This window comes from Salvelinus namaycush, chromosome 21 (assembly GCF_016432855.1).
Source record: "Salvelinus namaycush isolate Seneca chromosome 21, SaNama_1.0, whole genome shotgun sequence".
NCBI lineage: Eukaryota > Metazoa > Chordata > Actinopteri > Salmoniformes > Salmonidae > Salvelinus > Salvelinus namaycush.
Window position 1 is genome coordinate 25,083,837 of NC_052327.1, and position 15,129 is coordinate 25,098,965.

At 40.8% G+C, this 15,129-nt stretch overlaps 1 protein-coding gene across 1 annotated transcript in view; it reads right to left on the minus strand.

The window, feature by feature from the left end:
- Positions 1 to 4,096: 4,096 nt before the first annotated feature.
- sf3b3 (splicing factor 3b, subunit 3) overlaps positions 4,097 to 15,129 on the minus strand; it is a 40,352-nt gene continuing 29,319 nt past the window's right edge. Inside the window, exons 22-27 of the mRNA XM_039017447.1 lie at positions 11,203 to 11,328; positions 9,072 to 9,284; positions 8,787 to 8,885; positions 8,264 to 8,407; positions 5,998 to 6,102; positions 4,097 to 5,257 (exon numbers count right to left, since the gene is read on the minus strand). Coding sequence (XP_038873375.1) covers positions 5,117 to 5,257; positions 5,998 to 6,102; positions 8,264 to 8,407; positions 8,787 to 8,885; positions 9,072 to 9,284; positions 11,203 to 11,328 — 828 coding nt within the window. The 3' untranslated portion in view covers positions 4,097 to 5,116. The remainder of the gene's footprint in view (positions 5,258 to 5,997; positions 6,103 to 8,263; positions 8,408 to 8,786; positions 8,886 to 9,071; positions 9,285 to 11,202; positions 11,329 to 15,129) is intronic.

Below are 15,129 nucleotides of genomic sequence, written 5' to 3' on the forward strand. Positions count from 1 at the left end.
CATTCCTGCTTGCAGTTACAACACCAAGATGTTTGCATAAAACAGATGCAGTAAAGAGGTCAATGGAGTTTACTGAAGTTATTTTAGAAAACTATTTAATTGAAGTAAATAAATGTCTGAGACAGATTACTAAGTATACATTTATATGTAAATATGCATGCAATTTGAAAATATGTCTTTAATTGGGACGTCTATCTCTGGCCAGCAGAAAGGATGTTTCACCATCATTTTGAGAAGCTACATTAACAAGGCAACTGGTTGAGTCTTGAGTCAAACTGTGGTGAATGACAAACACATTCCAAAGAATAAGCACCTCTTCAAGCCATAATAACAAACATACACTGGGGTGCAACACTGATCACACAAATATGCACAAACAAGCTCACTGAAAGATACCACACTTAGTTTACAAACATCTCTCTGCACTATGCCTAACTACCTATATTCCCAGCAATCTCACCAACCTCAGGAATGGCACAACACCAACCTCGAAAATGGCACAATGGTATTATGTTCTGCTGTTGAATGACACTTTGAAAATTAAAAGTAGAGGAAGAGGCAGTGACTCAAAATAACCCTCTGCTAAATCCATATCAATTGTAGGGCATCAGTGCCTTAACTTGAATGATCAAGATACAGGTTAAATGTCCTAATACCCGTCACAACATTGAGTAATTGCCTTACTACCGATTAGTAATGCACCAAAATTGCTTATCAATAAAAACTAAAATTGAAATATAGTGTAGACATTGTTAATGTTGTAAAAGACTATTGTAGCTGGAAACAGCTGATTTTTAATGGAATATCTAAATAGGCGTACAGAGGCCCATTATCAGCAACCATCACTCCTGTGTTCCAATGGCACGTTGTGTTAGCTAATCCAAGTTTATCATTTTAAAAGGCTAATTGATCATTAGAAAACCCTTTTGCAATTATGTTAGCACAGCTGAAAACTGTTATTCCAGTGTTTTACTTGCTATATTGTAATTGCCTCGCCACCATGGCCTTTTTTTGCCTTTACCTCCCTTATCTCACCTCATTTGCTCACATTGTATATAGACTTATTTTTCTACTGTATTATTGACTGTATGTTTTGTTTATTCCATGTGTAACTCTGTGTTGTTGTATGTGTCCAATTGCTATGCTTTATCTTGGCCAGGTCGCAGTTGCAAATGAGAACTTGTTCTCAACTAGCCTACCTGGTTAAATAAAGGTGAAATAAAAAAATTATACTGATTAAAGAAGCAATAAAACTGGCCTTCTTTAGATTAGCATCAGCATTTGTGGGTTCGTTTACAGGCTCAAAATGGCTAGAAACAAAGATCTTTCTTCTGAAACTCAATCTATTCTTGTTCTGAGAAATGAAGGCTATTCCATGTGAGAAATTACCAAGACAATGCTGTGTACAACGCTGTGTACAACTCCCTTCACAGAAAAGCGCAAACTGGCTCTAACCAGAATAGAAAGAGGAGTGGGAGGCCCCGGTGCACAACTGAGCAAGAGGACAAGTACATTAGAGTGTTTAGTTTGAGAAACAGACGCCTCACAAGTCCTCAACTGGCAGCTTCATTAAATTGTACCCGCAAAACATCAGTCTCAACGTCAACAGTGAAGAGGCGACTCAGGGATGCTGGCCTTCTAGGCAGAGTTGCAAAGAAAAAGCCATATCTCAGACTGGCTAATAAAAATAAAAGATTAAGATGGGCAAAAGAACAGACAATGGACAGAGGAAGATTGGAAAAAAGTGTTATGGACAGACGAATCGAAGTTTGAGGTGTTCGGATCACAAAGAACATTCGTGAGACGCAGAAAAAATAAAAAGATGCTGGAGGAGTGCTTCACGCCATCTGTCAAGCATGGTGGAGGCAATGTGATGGTCTGGGGGTGCTTTGGTGTTGGTAAAGTGGGAGATTTGTACAGGGTAAAAGGGATCTTGAAGAAGGAAGGCTATCACTTAATTTTGCAACTCATTGCCATACCATGTGGACGGCGCCTAATTGGAGCCAATTTCCTCCTACAACAGGACAATGACCCAAAACACAGCTCCAAACTATGCAAGAACTGTTTAGAGAAGAAGCAGTTAGCAGGTATTCTGTCTATAATGGAGAGGCCAACACAGTCACCGGATCTCAACCCTATTGAGCTGTTGTGGGAGCAGCTTGACATTATGGTACGTAAGTGCCCATCAAGCCAATCCAATTTGTGGGAGGTGCTTCAGTAAGCATGGGGTGAAATCTCTTCAGATTACCCCAACAAATTGACAACTATAATGCCAAAGGTTTGCAAGGCTGTAATTGCTGCAGATGGAGGATTATTTGACGAAAGCCATGGACATAATTATTTCAATTAAAACTCATTATTTATAACCTTGTCAACATCTTGACTATATTTTAAATTCATTTTGCAACTAATTTCATGTATGTTTTCATGGAAAACAAGGACATTTCTAAGTGACCCCAAACTTTTGAACGGTAGTGTACAGCTCATTGAGTGCGGTTTTAGTGCCAGCATCGGTCTATGGTGGTATGTAGACAGCTATGAAAAATACAGATGAACTCACTAGGTAGATAGAGTATCTAATGATAAGCTGTAGACCACACTACCTCAGGCGCGCAAAACCTATACTTCCTTAGATATCGTGCACCAGCTGTTTACAAATATACATAGGCCCCCGCCCCGTGTCCTACTACTGTTCCATCCTGCCGATAGTGTATAACCTGCCGGCTGTATATTATTAATGTCGTCGTTCAGCCACGACTCGGTGAAACATAAGATATTACAGTTATTAATGTCCCGTTGGTAGGATATACATGCTTTCAGTTTGTTCCATTTATTTTCCAGCAATTGAACGTTAGCTAACAGTACGGATGGCAAAGGCAGATTAGCCACTCTTCGCTTGATCCTCACAAGGTACCCCAATCTCTTTCCACGAAATTTGTTTCTTTCTCCAGCGAATGACGGGGATGAGGGCCTGTTTGGAGTATATCCTTCCCGTCCGACTCATTAAAGAATAATTATTTTTCCAATTTGAGGTGAATAATCGCTGTTCTGATGTCCAGAAGCTCTTTTCGGTCATAAGAGACGGTAGCAGCAACATTATGTACAAAATAAGTTCCAAACAATGCGAAAAAACAAACTAGCACAGTTGGTTAAGAGCCAATAAAACGGATTGGCATACAATCTCCCGGAGTGCAAATAATCTCAAAGGAAGGGACATAGACATGATTCATTCATACATAATAGATTTATCTTACAATCAACATATGCATATATGATTGGCTAAGCCTCATCCTCTACAGGATGGGTGTCCCTAAACGGGACGGTTGTTGCTGACGTATGCTAATGTGACTAGAATGTTGTTACATACAACAGCCAACTTTCCGGGACATAAACATGTCTTTTATGGGCAGAAAGCTTAAATTGTTGTTAATCTAACTGCAGTGTCCAATTAACAGTAGCTATTACAGTGAAAAAATACCATGCTATTGTTTGACGAGAGTGCACAACAAAAACTTATCACGGCAACTGGTTTGATACATTCACCTCTGAAGGTAAATAATGTACTTACATTCAGTAATCTTCCTCTGAATTGTCATCCTGAAGGTCCCAGAGATAAAATATTTATGTTCAATGTAGGAACTGGGTTCTACAGTTTGCTCTCTCTGGCTCCACACCCACCCGGCCCAGACAACTAGATGTGTGAAAGTTAGTGTATAAGCTAATGATCCATCATGTGACATTCCTGGGAGTGTGTAAACTTTGTTTTATTACCATCGCATTTTTGTATGTTCTCTATAGTTATGCACTTGCAAATGTATCAATTGACCAATTCCGTATATTTGGGCAAACTCCTGGCAGACTTGATACAAAATATTGTGTAGTAATGTAATTCTTCCCTGGATCAGTCAAACTTTGTACACACACAGCTGCCATCTGGTGCCCACAATCTAAATTACACCTAGACTCCTATCTGAAAGTATGTCCTTTCTCTATTGCATTTCAAAGATGAAGAAAATAACAAATGTTTTGTTTGTATTATCTTTTACCAGATCTAGTGTGTTATATTCTCCTACATTAATTTCACATTGCCACAAATGTCAAAGTGTTTCCTTTCAAATGTTATCAAGAACATACATATTCTTGCTTCAGGTCCTGAGCAACAGGCTGTTTGATTTGGGTTTGTCATTTTAGGCGGAAATTGAAAAAAAGGCTATGATCCTTGAGGATATTATTGCCGTTTCACCATTTCAGTGAAAAATTCTAAATTCCATCCATGAGAGCAGACTGAAAAACAAGACACAGAAGACCTATTGTAAAATGAAAGCCAAAATCAGAGCTGGCTTTGTAATCCAATTAAACAGTAAACTATGCAGATATTGTTAAAACTCACTGCTCCTTTGCCTCTCCCACATAATTATAACAGACAATGTGACAAGGCATTACAAGAGATAAAAAAAAACACTTTATTTACAAATTTGCCTGCCTGTTTTCTCATGACTAATACGGAATGGTATCACTTCCCGTCGCTATTTTTACACAATCCTGTCATCCTGTGTAATAGATATGGACAATTTGTCCATCAAAGGAATATACTTTTTAAGCACTAAATAAACAGCTGCTGGACACTGACGTTTTTAGGATTCAAATCGATACAGAAAACAAAATCCATTTGTAGCACACAGTTACAGAAAAATACTTAAAATGGATCGTTTAAACAAATCACACAATGCAAAAACAGTCGAGCTAATTCTATCAAAGGGTTTACTAGGTCATGCTTCTCACGGTTGAAAACCCAGCGACTGCTCCTGTATGAGACTCTAAAGCACTGATGCTACACACATGATACATTCTACAGAATCCGGCTAGGTTTAAATGACATCCCGTGAGTCAAAACCTTGGGGTAAATATTCACCATAGACTGTTACCACAATTCATGACATTTTATAGGCCTAATAAAGAAAACAGGGCCTAAAGATCAATTCAGAGTGTTCATAGATTGTGAAGAGGCAAGGAAACTATGTTTTGTCGACATCTCGGCAGGAAACCAAGAAAGCTCTCAACTCCTCCTCATGTTAACATAGTGAGTGTATTTGTGTATGTACAGTACAGGAGGGTTCTAGAAGGCATAGCGTGTGCGGATGTCCTCCAGTTTCTTTGAGACCTCAGGGGGGGTACGGTCCAGCTCCTCAGCAACACTCTTCTGCTTGTGGGGGTCCATGGAGTTGAACTGCTCACACAGATCTCCATCTATCACATTCTGCACACACAGACAGGAGAGAGGGTCAGAAACAGTAGGTAAGACTGTCTGGATGGCCAAAGAACAAGGCTTCCGATTTTCGCTATCATGTTCAGAGACCGCATGCAATCTGTTAATAATTCACAGCATGTCTACAGTCGTCAAGTCCAGAACAGACTACGGGAGGCGCACAGTAGTACATATAACTCATGCAAGTGGATTTTAAATACACCTTATGGAACAGCGGAGACTGTGAAGCAACACAAACAAAGACACATGCATACAAACACACAATAACACATGCACTATACACACACGTTATAGATATGTGGTAGTAAAGTAGGGGCCTGAGGGCACACACTTAATGTTGTGAAATCTGTTATGAATGTATTGTCATGTTTTTAAAAATGTATAACTGCCTTAATTTTGCTGGACCCCAGGAAGAGTATCTGCTGCCTTGGCAGGAACTAATGGGGATCTATAATAAACCCCAGGAAGAGTAGCTGCTGCCTTGGCAGGAACTAATGGGGATCCATAATAAATACAATACTAATACTGATCCAGCCAAATATATATGTCAGGAACCACATGCAGTTGGTTCCTGGCATAACTTTTCACCCAAAATATTTGGTATCAGATTCCATTTGTTAACGGTGTCCTCTGGACACATTCCCTCTACATCGCTGGGAGTATAGATTGTGGCTTTCTTTGCCCCACCATACTAGGGGAATAGTAATGCAACCTAATCAGGTAGTACCCACCTTTACAGGGAAGTAGTAGGAGCGGAAGCTGAGGTGGTCCCTGCCACACAGAGGGGGGAACTCTGAGCGCATATGCATCTCTAAGTGCTGGAAGAAGTCATGATCCTGAAGACAAACAGGCACACCATAGATTAATTCTCCACATCAATTAGGGCTGTCCCGACCCCAAAAAAATATTTTGACCAATCGATTGGATTACTTTTTCCATATATACAGTGCATTCAGAAAGTTTTCAGATGCCTTGAACTTTTCCACATTTTGTTATGTTACAGCCTCATTCTAAAATAGTTTTTTTTATTTTTTATTTTTCTCCATCAATCTACACATAATACACCATAATGACAAAGCATTAACAGGTTTTTAGAAATGTTAGCACATTTAAAAAAAAAAAAAAAAAAACTGAAATATCACATTTACATAAGTATTCAGACCCTTTACTCAGTACTTTGTTGAAGCACTTTTAGCAGCGATTACAGTCTCGTGTCTTCTTGGGCATGACGCTACAAGCTTGGCACACCTGTATTTGGAGAGTTTCTTTCATTATTTTCTGCAGATTCTCTCAAGCTCTGTCAGGTTGGATGGGGAGTGTCGCTGCACAGCTATTTTCAGGTCTCTCTAGAGATGTTAGATCGGGTTCAAGTCCAGGCTCTGGCTGGGCCACTCAAGGACATTCAGAGACTTGTCCCGAAGCCACTCCTGCATTGTCTTGGCTGTGCGCTTAGGGTTATTGTCCTGTTGGATGGTGAACCTTCGCCCCAGTCCGTGGCCCTGAGCACTCTGGAGAAGGTTTTCATCAAGGATCTCTCTGTACTTTGCGCCATTCATATTTCCCTTGATCCTGACTAGTCTCCCAGTCCCTGCGGCTGAAAAACATCCCCACAGCATGATGATGCCACCACCATGCTTTACTGTGGGGATGGTGCCAGGTTTCCTCCAGACGTGACGCTTGGCATTCAGGCCAGAGTTCAATCTTGGTTTCATCAGACCAGAGAATCTTGTTTCACATGGTCTGAGAGTCTTTAGGTGCCTTTTGGCAAACTCTAAGCGGGCTGTCATGTGCCTTTTACTGAGGAGTGGCTTCCGTCTGGCCACTCTACCATAAAGGCCTGATTGGTGGAGTGCTGCAGAGATGATGGTTGTCCTTCTGGAAGGTTCCCCCATCTCAACAGAGGAACTATGTCAGAGTGACCATCAGGTTCTTGGTCACCTCCCTGACCAAGGCCCTTCTCCCCCGATTGCTCAGTTTGGCTGGGCGACCAGCTATAGGAAGAGTCTTGCTGGTTCCAAACTTCTTCCATTTAAGAGTGATGGAGGCCACAATGTTCTTGGGGACCTTCAATGCTGCAGACATTTTTTGGTACCCTTTCCCAGATCTGTGCCTCGACACAAACCTGTCTCAGAGCTCCACGACAATTCCTTCAACATCATTGCTTGGTTTTTGCTCTGACATGCACGGTCAACTGTGAGACCTTGTATAGACAGGTGTGTGCCTTTCCAAACAATGTCCAATCAATTGAATTTACCACAGGTGGACCAGTCAAGTTTTAGAAACATCTCAAGGATGATCAATGAAAACAGGATACACCTGAGCCCAATTTCGAGTCTCATAGCAAAGGTTCTGAATACGTATGCAAGTAAAGCATTTGTTTTTTATTTGTAATACATTAGCAACATTTTCTAAAAACTTATTTTCGCTTTGTCATTATGGGGTAGTGTATGTAAATTGATGAGGGGAAAATTAATTTAATACATTTTAGAATAAAGCTAAAACGTAACAAAATGTGGGAAAAGTCAAGGGGTCTGAATACTTCCCGAATGCACTGTATGACTCATCACAATTCTATCTTGGAGATGTACGAACAGTTCCTTTAACCTAATAGTTTCTGCACTGTCAACTATGGAACCTTCTATAGACAGGTCTGTTTCTTTCTAAATCATGTCCAAACAATTGAATTGGCCACAGGTGGAAACCAAACAAGTTGTAATGATGGAAATTGGATGCACACGAGCTGAATTTGGAGTGTCATAGCAAAGGGGTGCAAATAACTTATGTAAATTAGATTTCGGTATTTCATTATGAATAAATTTGCAAAACTTTCTCAAAACATATTTTCACTTAAACATTATGGGGTGTTGTGTGTAGATTGATAACATATATATATTTTTTAATCTCACCAATTTTGAATTCAGGCTGTAACAACAAAATGTGGAATAAGTCAAGCGGTATGAATACTTTCTGAAGACATTGAGTGTGTGAGTGAGGTACCTCGTGGGAAGTGAAGGGCACCAGGATGCCGATGCCTCCAGACAGAGTTGTGTAGACCAGAGACTCTGAGCCGCCGGGGATCAGTGTGGTCTTCTGCAGTGACAGCACCGTCTCCCCAATGTGGTAGTTCATGATCACTTCAGCCTGACACAGGGGAACAGACATGGTACAGGGTCAGGCACAGACAGGGCATTACAGAACAATTCTCACCCATGACACACACCCAGAAAACATTGCTTATATGCACCCTTTTTACCAATTGCCCACAATAAGTCCAAGCGGAGGGAATTTCCCACTGACTACCTAAACATCTTCTAGCTCTTAAAAGCTTCCAATAAACAGCTTAAAAGGAAAACAGCATATTTAACAGCAAATTGGCCTGGAGAGCTGCCAAGATTTGGAGAGCAGGTCTGGCCTCGGATGAGGCAAACCACAACATCACCAAGACAAACAGTGATCCACAGAGCGAGGGACAGACAACAAGTCTCTATAGAGCTGTGACAGAAGAGCAGAAAGCCTGTACCTTCTGAGAAGCTCCGTTCAGCAGACCTCTATCCCACAATGCTTTATTCCCAGTTGGGTCCTCATCCACATCGTCACTGGTGTTAGGGGGAAGGCGCACCTGAGGGGGTACAAAATGTAAGTGTAAAAGCCATCAAGATGTTTGTGGCATCATTGAAATATCATAAATTGGATAAAACTGTTAGTATGACACGTCTGGCAAACACTTCCTTTTAGAGAAAAGGTAGTATCCAATATAATACCCAACACCTTTGTAAGAAAGGAACAATAAAGAGCGACCACATACAATGCTGATGTTGCCAAACTTGTCGGCTGAAGCCATGGTGTCGTAGTCCAGCAGGCAGGCGGTGGTGACCCAGCGAGGGTGGGTGTCGTCAGCGAAGATGATCAGCTGATTCTCGTTGCGCTTGTAGCGCACCCAGAACAGACTCTCCTGTACATCAGTCACTATGACCCGCTGACCGATGGTGTGGATACCAGTCACCAGGTTGGGCACATGCTGCAAACGAGACAGATGACATCAACTGAACACCTCTGTCCTCAATGGACTGCCATATAGATTTTATTTGGAAGGTCTGGAACCTAAACAAGAGGTGGACAGTGGTAAATTGTCCTTTGGTACAATGGATGGATGATGCTGTGGCCTTTTATCTTTGATTTTGGAAGGAGATTCTTACAAATCAATCTTCTCCCGAACGTGATTAATGCACTTAGATAGCTATCAATTCTACAGCGGTTAACTTGATTCCTTTGAGACCTTTAAACTAAAATACTTCAGGTTAGTCTTAAACTAGGCTGGGTGGTAAATTGCATTTTACTATATAGCGGTATATATCCACACAATGCTGTGGATAGATGATTTGTTCCATGAAATAACTCACTAATGACGCATAAAAAAAATATAGCAATCACAATTTAATCAGCAATAAGAAACTGCTCTTCAGCTGAGAACGACTAGCGAACTTGCAAGAACAAGTCAACAACTTCGGGAGTAGAGACACCTGGAAAACGTCATACTGTCGTCACGTTGCGAAAGTAAAAACTGAAATTTAATAGAGGTCAAATAGAATGATTATTCTCATAAAGAAATAAATAAGAGGCATACTAAGACAAAAGAAACGTGACAGTGTATACATGATAAACTACTGCAGGAAATTAATTGATTACATTTCTTGAAGTTAATGCTGGAATTAAATAACTATGCAAATGATACCCACTGGTCGAGTACCAGAGTTTGTGACTACAAAGGAGGATTTATATTCAATGTTCTACAAATAAGACTACGTCAACCTAAAATAATAGGATAAAAACTGACAGTGAATTTTGGTTGAAAAGTATAAAGCAGTCAGAATGAAGAAAGCCCATTAAAACAACTTACAATTCATTTGCACTACTCAAAGCATGTTTAGAACTATTAATATTCAGAAACATCAAATACCATCATAAATGGACATAAATAAATTCACTAATTGTCAATGTCATAAATCATTAAAAAAAACATTAATATGGCAGTTGTTACCGATGTCTAAAAACACTAATACCGTAAGTTATAAACTGTACACGACATGATTGCAAATGTAAAGCAAGCACTTTCAACTCTTTGCGACAGCCCTTTTTGTGAAAACCGCAAAAATCGATGTGTTCATATTTGCTCTTGGTGGAAGGTATTAGTCAACCTACCAGAGTAAGATCGATGTGATATTGTATTGCTAAAAAGTTTTGGAAAGTCCTGAGGTTGTTTCACAGTCATTGGACGTTCTTGGACTGAAATATTAGGTAAAAAGTTTATTTCGGTTACATCAATAAAAAAAATTAAATCAGAGAAAATAAAAAAAACAGCAGGTTACAAAGTAGAGCTTCATAGCTACGTTTTAATGTATGGGTTGACAGGGATTGGAACAAATTTACATTCCGCCATCCCCATGACGAGTGCTAGCTTGCTAGCTGTGTGGGAGTGATTGACGCCGTTTTCTGAAGCAGCTGTGGCGAGAGGCGGCGTGCGCGCCATTGGCTGTATTTTGCCAGCTGAAAAGGTTGTGATTGATGGTTGAAAACTACGAGAATCCTGTGGCTACAGCCCTACAATCGATAAAAAAACATAGCTAAATACCAATGAATTGAGAGCACTTTGACAGAGTATTTTGTGTAGATCATTGACAAAAAATGACAATTATATTCATTTGAATCCCACTTTGTAACAACATAAAAAGTAAAGTGGTGCGATTACAAAAGACAGTCGCAGGAGCATCAATCTGACCCCTTGACACTTCCTGGTCTGAGAGCTTGTTAGCCTTCCTAACCAGCCACTTGCCACACTGCCGTCTGGTCTTGTGTTTACACAGTAGAGTCAATAGTTTTTTATACATCCTTGTGTGTTTATTTTTGTGTGTGTGTGAAACGTCAGGCTTCGGTCTCACCTTGTTCTCACACTTCCGGAGCAGCTTCTTCTTGCCCAGGTCGTAGATGCGCAGCAGTTTGCCAACGCCCACCAGCACACGGCCCTGGAACGGAGCGATGGCCAGAGGAACGTCCTCCACTGGAGTCTGTCAAAACAACATTCCTTTACCATGTCAACAACTGATAGTAAAGGTCAGTAACATACATTGAAAGGACATTCTGTAGAGCCTGTCAAAGCTTACACATTTCTTTGAGTTTGGGTGGATGAGAAGTTGAGCTTCACCACCCATGTAGAGAACCTTGTCAGGGAACTCAAGCGGCGTATTGGGTTTTATTACCGGCACAAAGCTGTTTTTTCCTTCCAGACAGAAAATAGGTGATTCGTTGTACTTTTCTCTCTGTGTTGCTCTACACTGAAGGCTCTTAACTCTGTATCATGCAGCCTTTCGTTTTGTCAACAATCAGAGTTGTCCAACTCACCATTGTGATCTCGACAGTGTTGGCGGGTGGACATCACTAGCAAAACGCAGGCGCAAACATAAGGCCATTTTAAGTATCCTCTCTTTAGCACAACATTTTGCCTCTTGCCAGGCCATCATCGTAAATAAGATGTTAATAGACTCCAGAATACTGATAAGACCCAGTGAGACTGGAAAAAGGGCAGCCGGCTCCAACAAAGTCACCATTGTCCCTCAGGGAGTTGGGTAAAGGGGGGGGTAAGAATGATGGTACTGTACTCTGACTCTCAAAGGGCAATTATGACCATTCTGAAAATAATGTCTGTGGTAAACACAGGCTTAAGAGATCTAATACACATTTTGTTCCATGAGATAATCTTTATCCGCTAATTTGTGAATTTTGAAGCATTTATTTAATCAAAACAAGCACATAACTCAGGGGTGTCAAACTCAACCAGTGCAAGGGCCATACTGAAAAAACTACGAATTTGTGGGCCAGACATTGCCTGCTTGTTGTTACAAAAAACAACTTGCATACAACTGCGACCCAAACTAGCCAATGTTTTAATAGAAATAATATGGCCCTTGATGTACATAAGATGCTGTATATAGCATTAAGCATAAAAACTAAATAGATCAATAATATTGGTCCAGCCTTTGCTGCTATGCTTGCAAATGTGCATAATATGCTGCAAAAAAAGTATTTAACTCCAAATAACAAAAACATAGCTAGGTTAATATTTGTTTTGCACTGCATGACTCACCGCTGCGGTTGAAATCAGCATTGCTGTATGGTGCACTTAAAATGTGTTATAGTTGAGTAGCCAGCCTAGGCTACTGCTCAAATGTTGCTGTAATAGGCATGCTTGGTTCTCCTCCGCATGGTGTTTTGTTGCAGGTTTCGTTTTTTTGTAATTCGTTGTCAAGCATTAAAAATAGAAGCCAGGCTGCAAACTTTTAATAGCCTAGCGAGGACTGTGGTATGGGTCTGTACAATTTCCCTCCGCTGTGTACGGTAAACAGGACACACAATAGCAGCGCATCCAGCTGTAGTTTCATAAAATAGATGACTCAGCGGTCAATTTATACCTGCTTGTAAATCCTTTATCTAGTAACTTTTTGACAACCAAGATTACATTTAATGTAGGCTACAGTTGAGCAGATTATTATTTCGTATTTCCACACATGGGTAACATAATTTAGCAGGGCCCAAAAAATTTCAGCCTTTTAAAAACAGATTTTAAGTAATTCTGCGTCATTTCCATGACAGAAGACATTAGCTTTATCTTTTTTTAATACCACACAAATGACCAAACGACTGGCTACGCCGACTGACAAACTGCGATCAATCTGGTCTTGAATTCAAACAATAGCCCAGGCCAATAAAGCGACACACAGATTGTACAATATTACGAAGAAATATATATACAGTATATATCATAGGCTACAGTAGGCTACTAAATACAATTTCAAGTGGCACACACACCTAATGATGAAGCCATAGGCTACTCACGGTGATGGCCGAAGCGCTCGTCGTGGCAACAGCCTATCTCAAGATGAGGTACTTTGAAAAACGGTGCTGCGGTTAGCTAAAAATAGTTTTCATTGGTTCTACAGATGGATAAGTCTTCTCTTTTCTGCAGTAGGCATTTGTTTTCAACTGTACGTTTTTCCCAAGATTGTAAATCTGCACAAGGATAAACTGACAGCCGCAACCAACATTAGAAATATAATCCATAGATGGCAGTAGGGTTGCACATTTTGGGGAATACTCGGGTGGAAACTTTTCGTCGGAATTAATGAAAATTCACGGGAATATATGCAAATTAATATTAATACCATTTAAATGTTTTTTTGCATTGGATATATTTACCATATCATATGGGGACAGAAACATAAACATTTTACCTTATCATAAGTAGACATAATTGCAAATGATTAAATCCTTCCAATAGAAATAAAAAAACGATTTAGTTACGACTTGAACTTGAATTAAATGAGTTGACTCTTCACATGGGATGATTTCACTGAACAACAAAAGGGAATATTGAATGATCCCCAATGATCCATCGCATCTTCCAAAAACATTTTCAACATACATCTGTAAAATTATAGTCTAGAAATTAAAGCTTTGGTTGTCTTCCTCTCAGACTTCCATGTCTTCTCCCTGGACCTCCTCAATGTCCACCTCTTGAACATCTGACTGAGGCCTCATCTTCACTGTCATGTTCCAACCTTGTTGAGAATGGCTTGTTGTTGAGCCTCAAAAAGCCTCAAATTTGCACAGATGGCCACCAATTTGTCAACCCTTGTATTGGTCAGCCTGTTGCGTGCTTTGGTGTATGTGTTCCCAAACAAGGACCAGTTGCGCTCTGAGGAGGCTGATGTTGGTGGGATTTGGAGGATGGAGGCAACAGGGGAAATAGCCTCAGATCCACAAAGTGGCTAATGAGATATGTTGGCACGACTGCAATATTGCATCTCCATCCCAAAGCCCTTGCTTGGAAGTGTACTTTGCCAGACTGCCAAGAACCTTTCCCTCATCCAGGCCAAGGTGGCGAGACACGGTAATGATGACACCATAGGCCTGGTTGATCTCTGCACCAGACAGGATGCTCTTGCCAGCTTACTTGGGGCCCAACATGTACGCTGTGGTGTGTATGGGCTTTAGGCAGAAGTATTCACACTTTTGATGCATTTCAGAACTGCAGTTCTCTCTGCTTGGAACAACAGTGAACTGGGCAGGGCAGTACGGATTTCTTCTCTTACATCTGCAAGCAGAGCCTGAACATCAGACAGGATGGCACTGTCTACCTCAATACGTGCAATGGCTACTGCTATTGGTTTCAGGCTGTTTACCACTCTCTCCCAAAATACATCATCCAGGAGATCCTCTTGATGGCTGTCCATATCGGCAGACTGTGATATGGCCATTTCTTGGAGACTCCTTCCCCTTCATGAGACTGTCAAACATGATAACAACACCACCCCAACAGGTATTGCTGGGCAGCTTCAATGTGGTGTTCTTATTCTTCTCACTTTACTTGGTGAGGTAGATTGCTGCTTTAACTTCACATAGCAAACCATTTCCTTGGCTCTCTTGTAGTGCCATGACGTCCTTGAGTAGCAGATTCAATGCATGAGCAGCACAGCTAATGGGTGTAATATGAGGGTAGGACTCCTCCACTTTAGACCAAGCAGCCTTCATGTTCACAGCATTGTCTGTCACCAGTGCAAATAACTTCTGTGGACCAAGGTCATTGATGACTGCCTTCAGCTCATCTGCAATGTAGAGACTGGTGTGTCTGTTGTCCCTTGTGTCTGTGCTCCTGTAGAATACTGTTTGAGGGGTGGAGATGTAGTTAATTATTCCTTGCCCACGAACATTCGACCACCCATCAGAGATGATTGCAATACAGTCTGCTTTCTCTATGATTTGCTTGAACTCTGTTGAACTCTGCATCCAGCAAATGAGTAGATAGACCATAA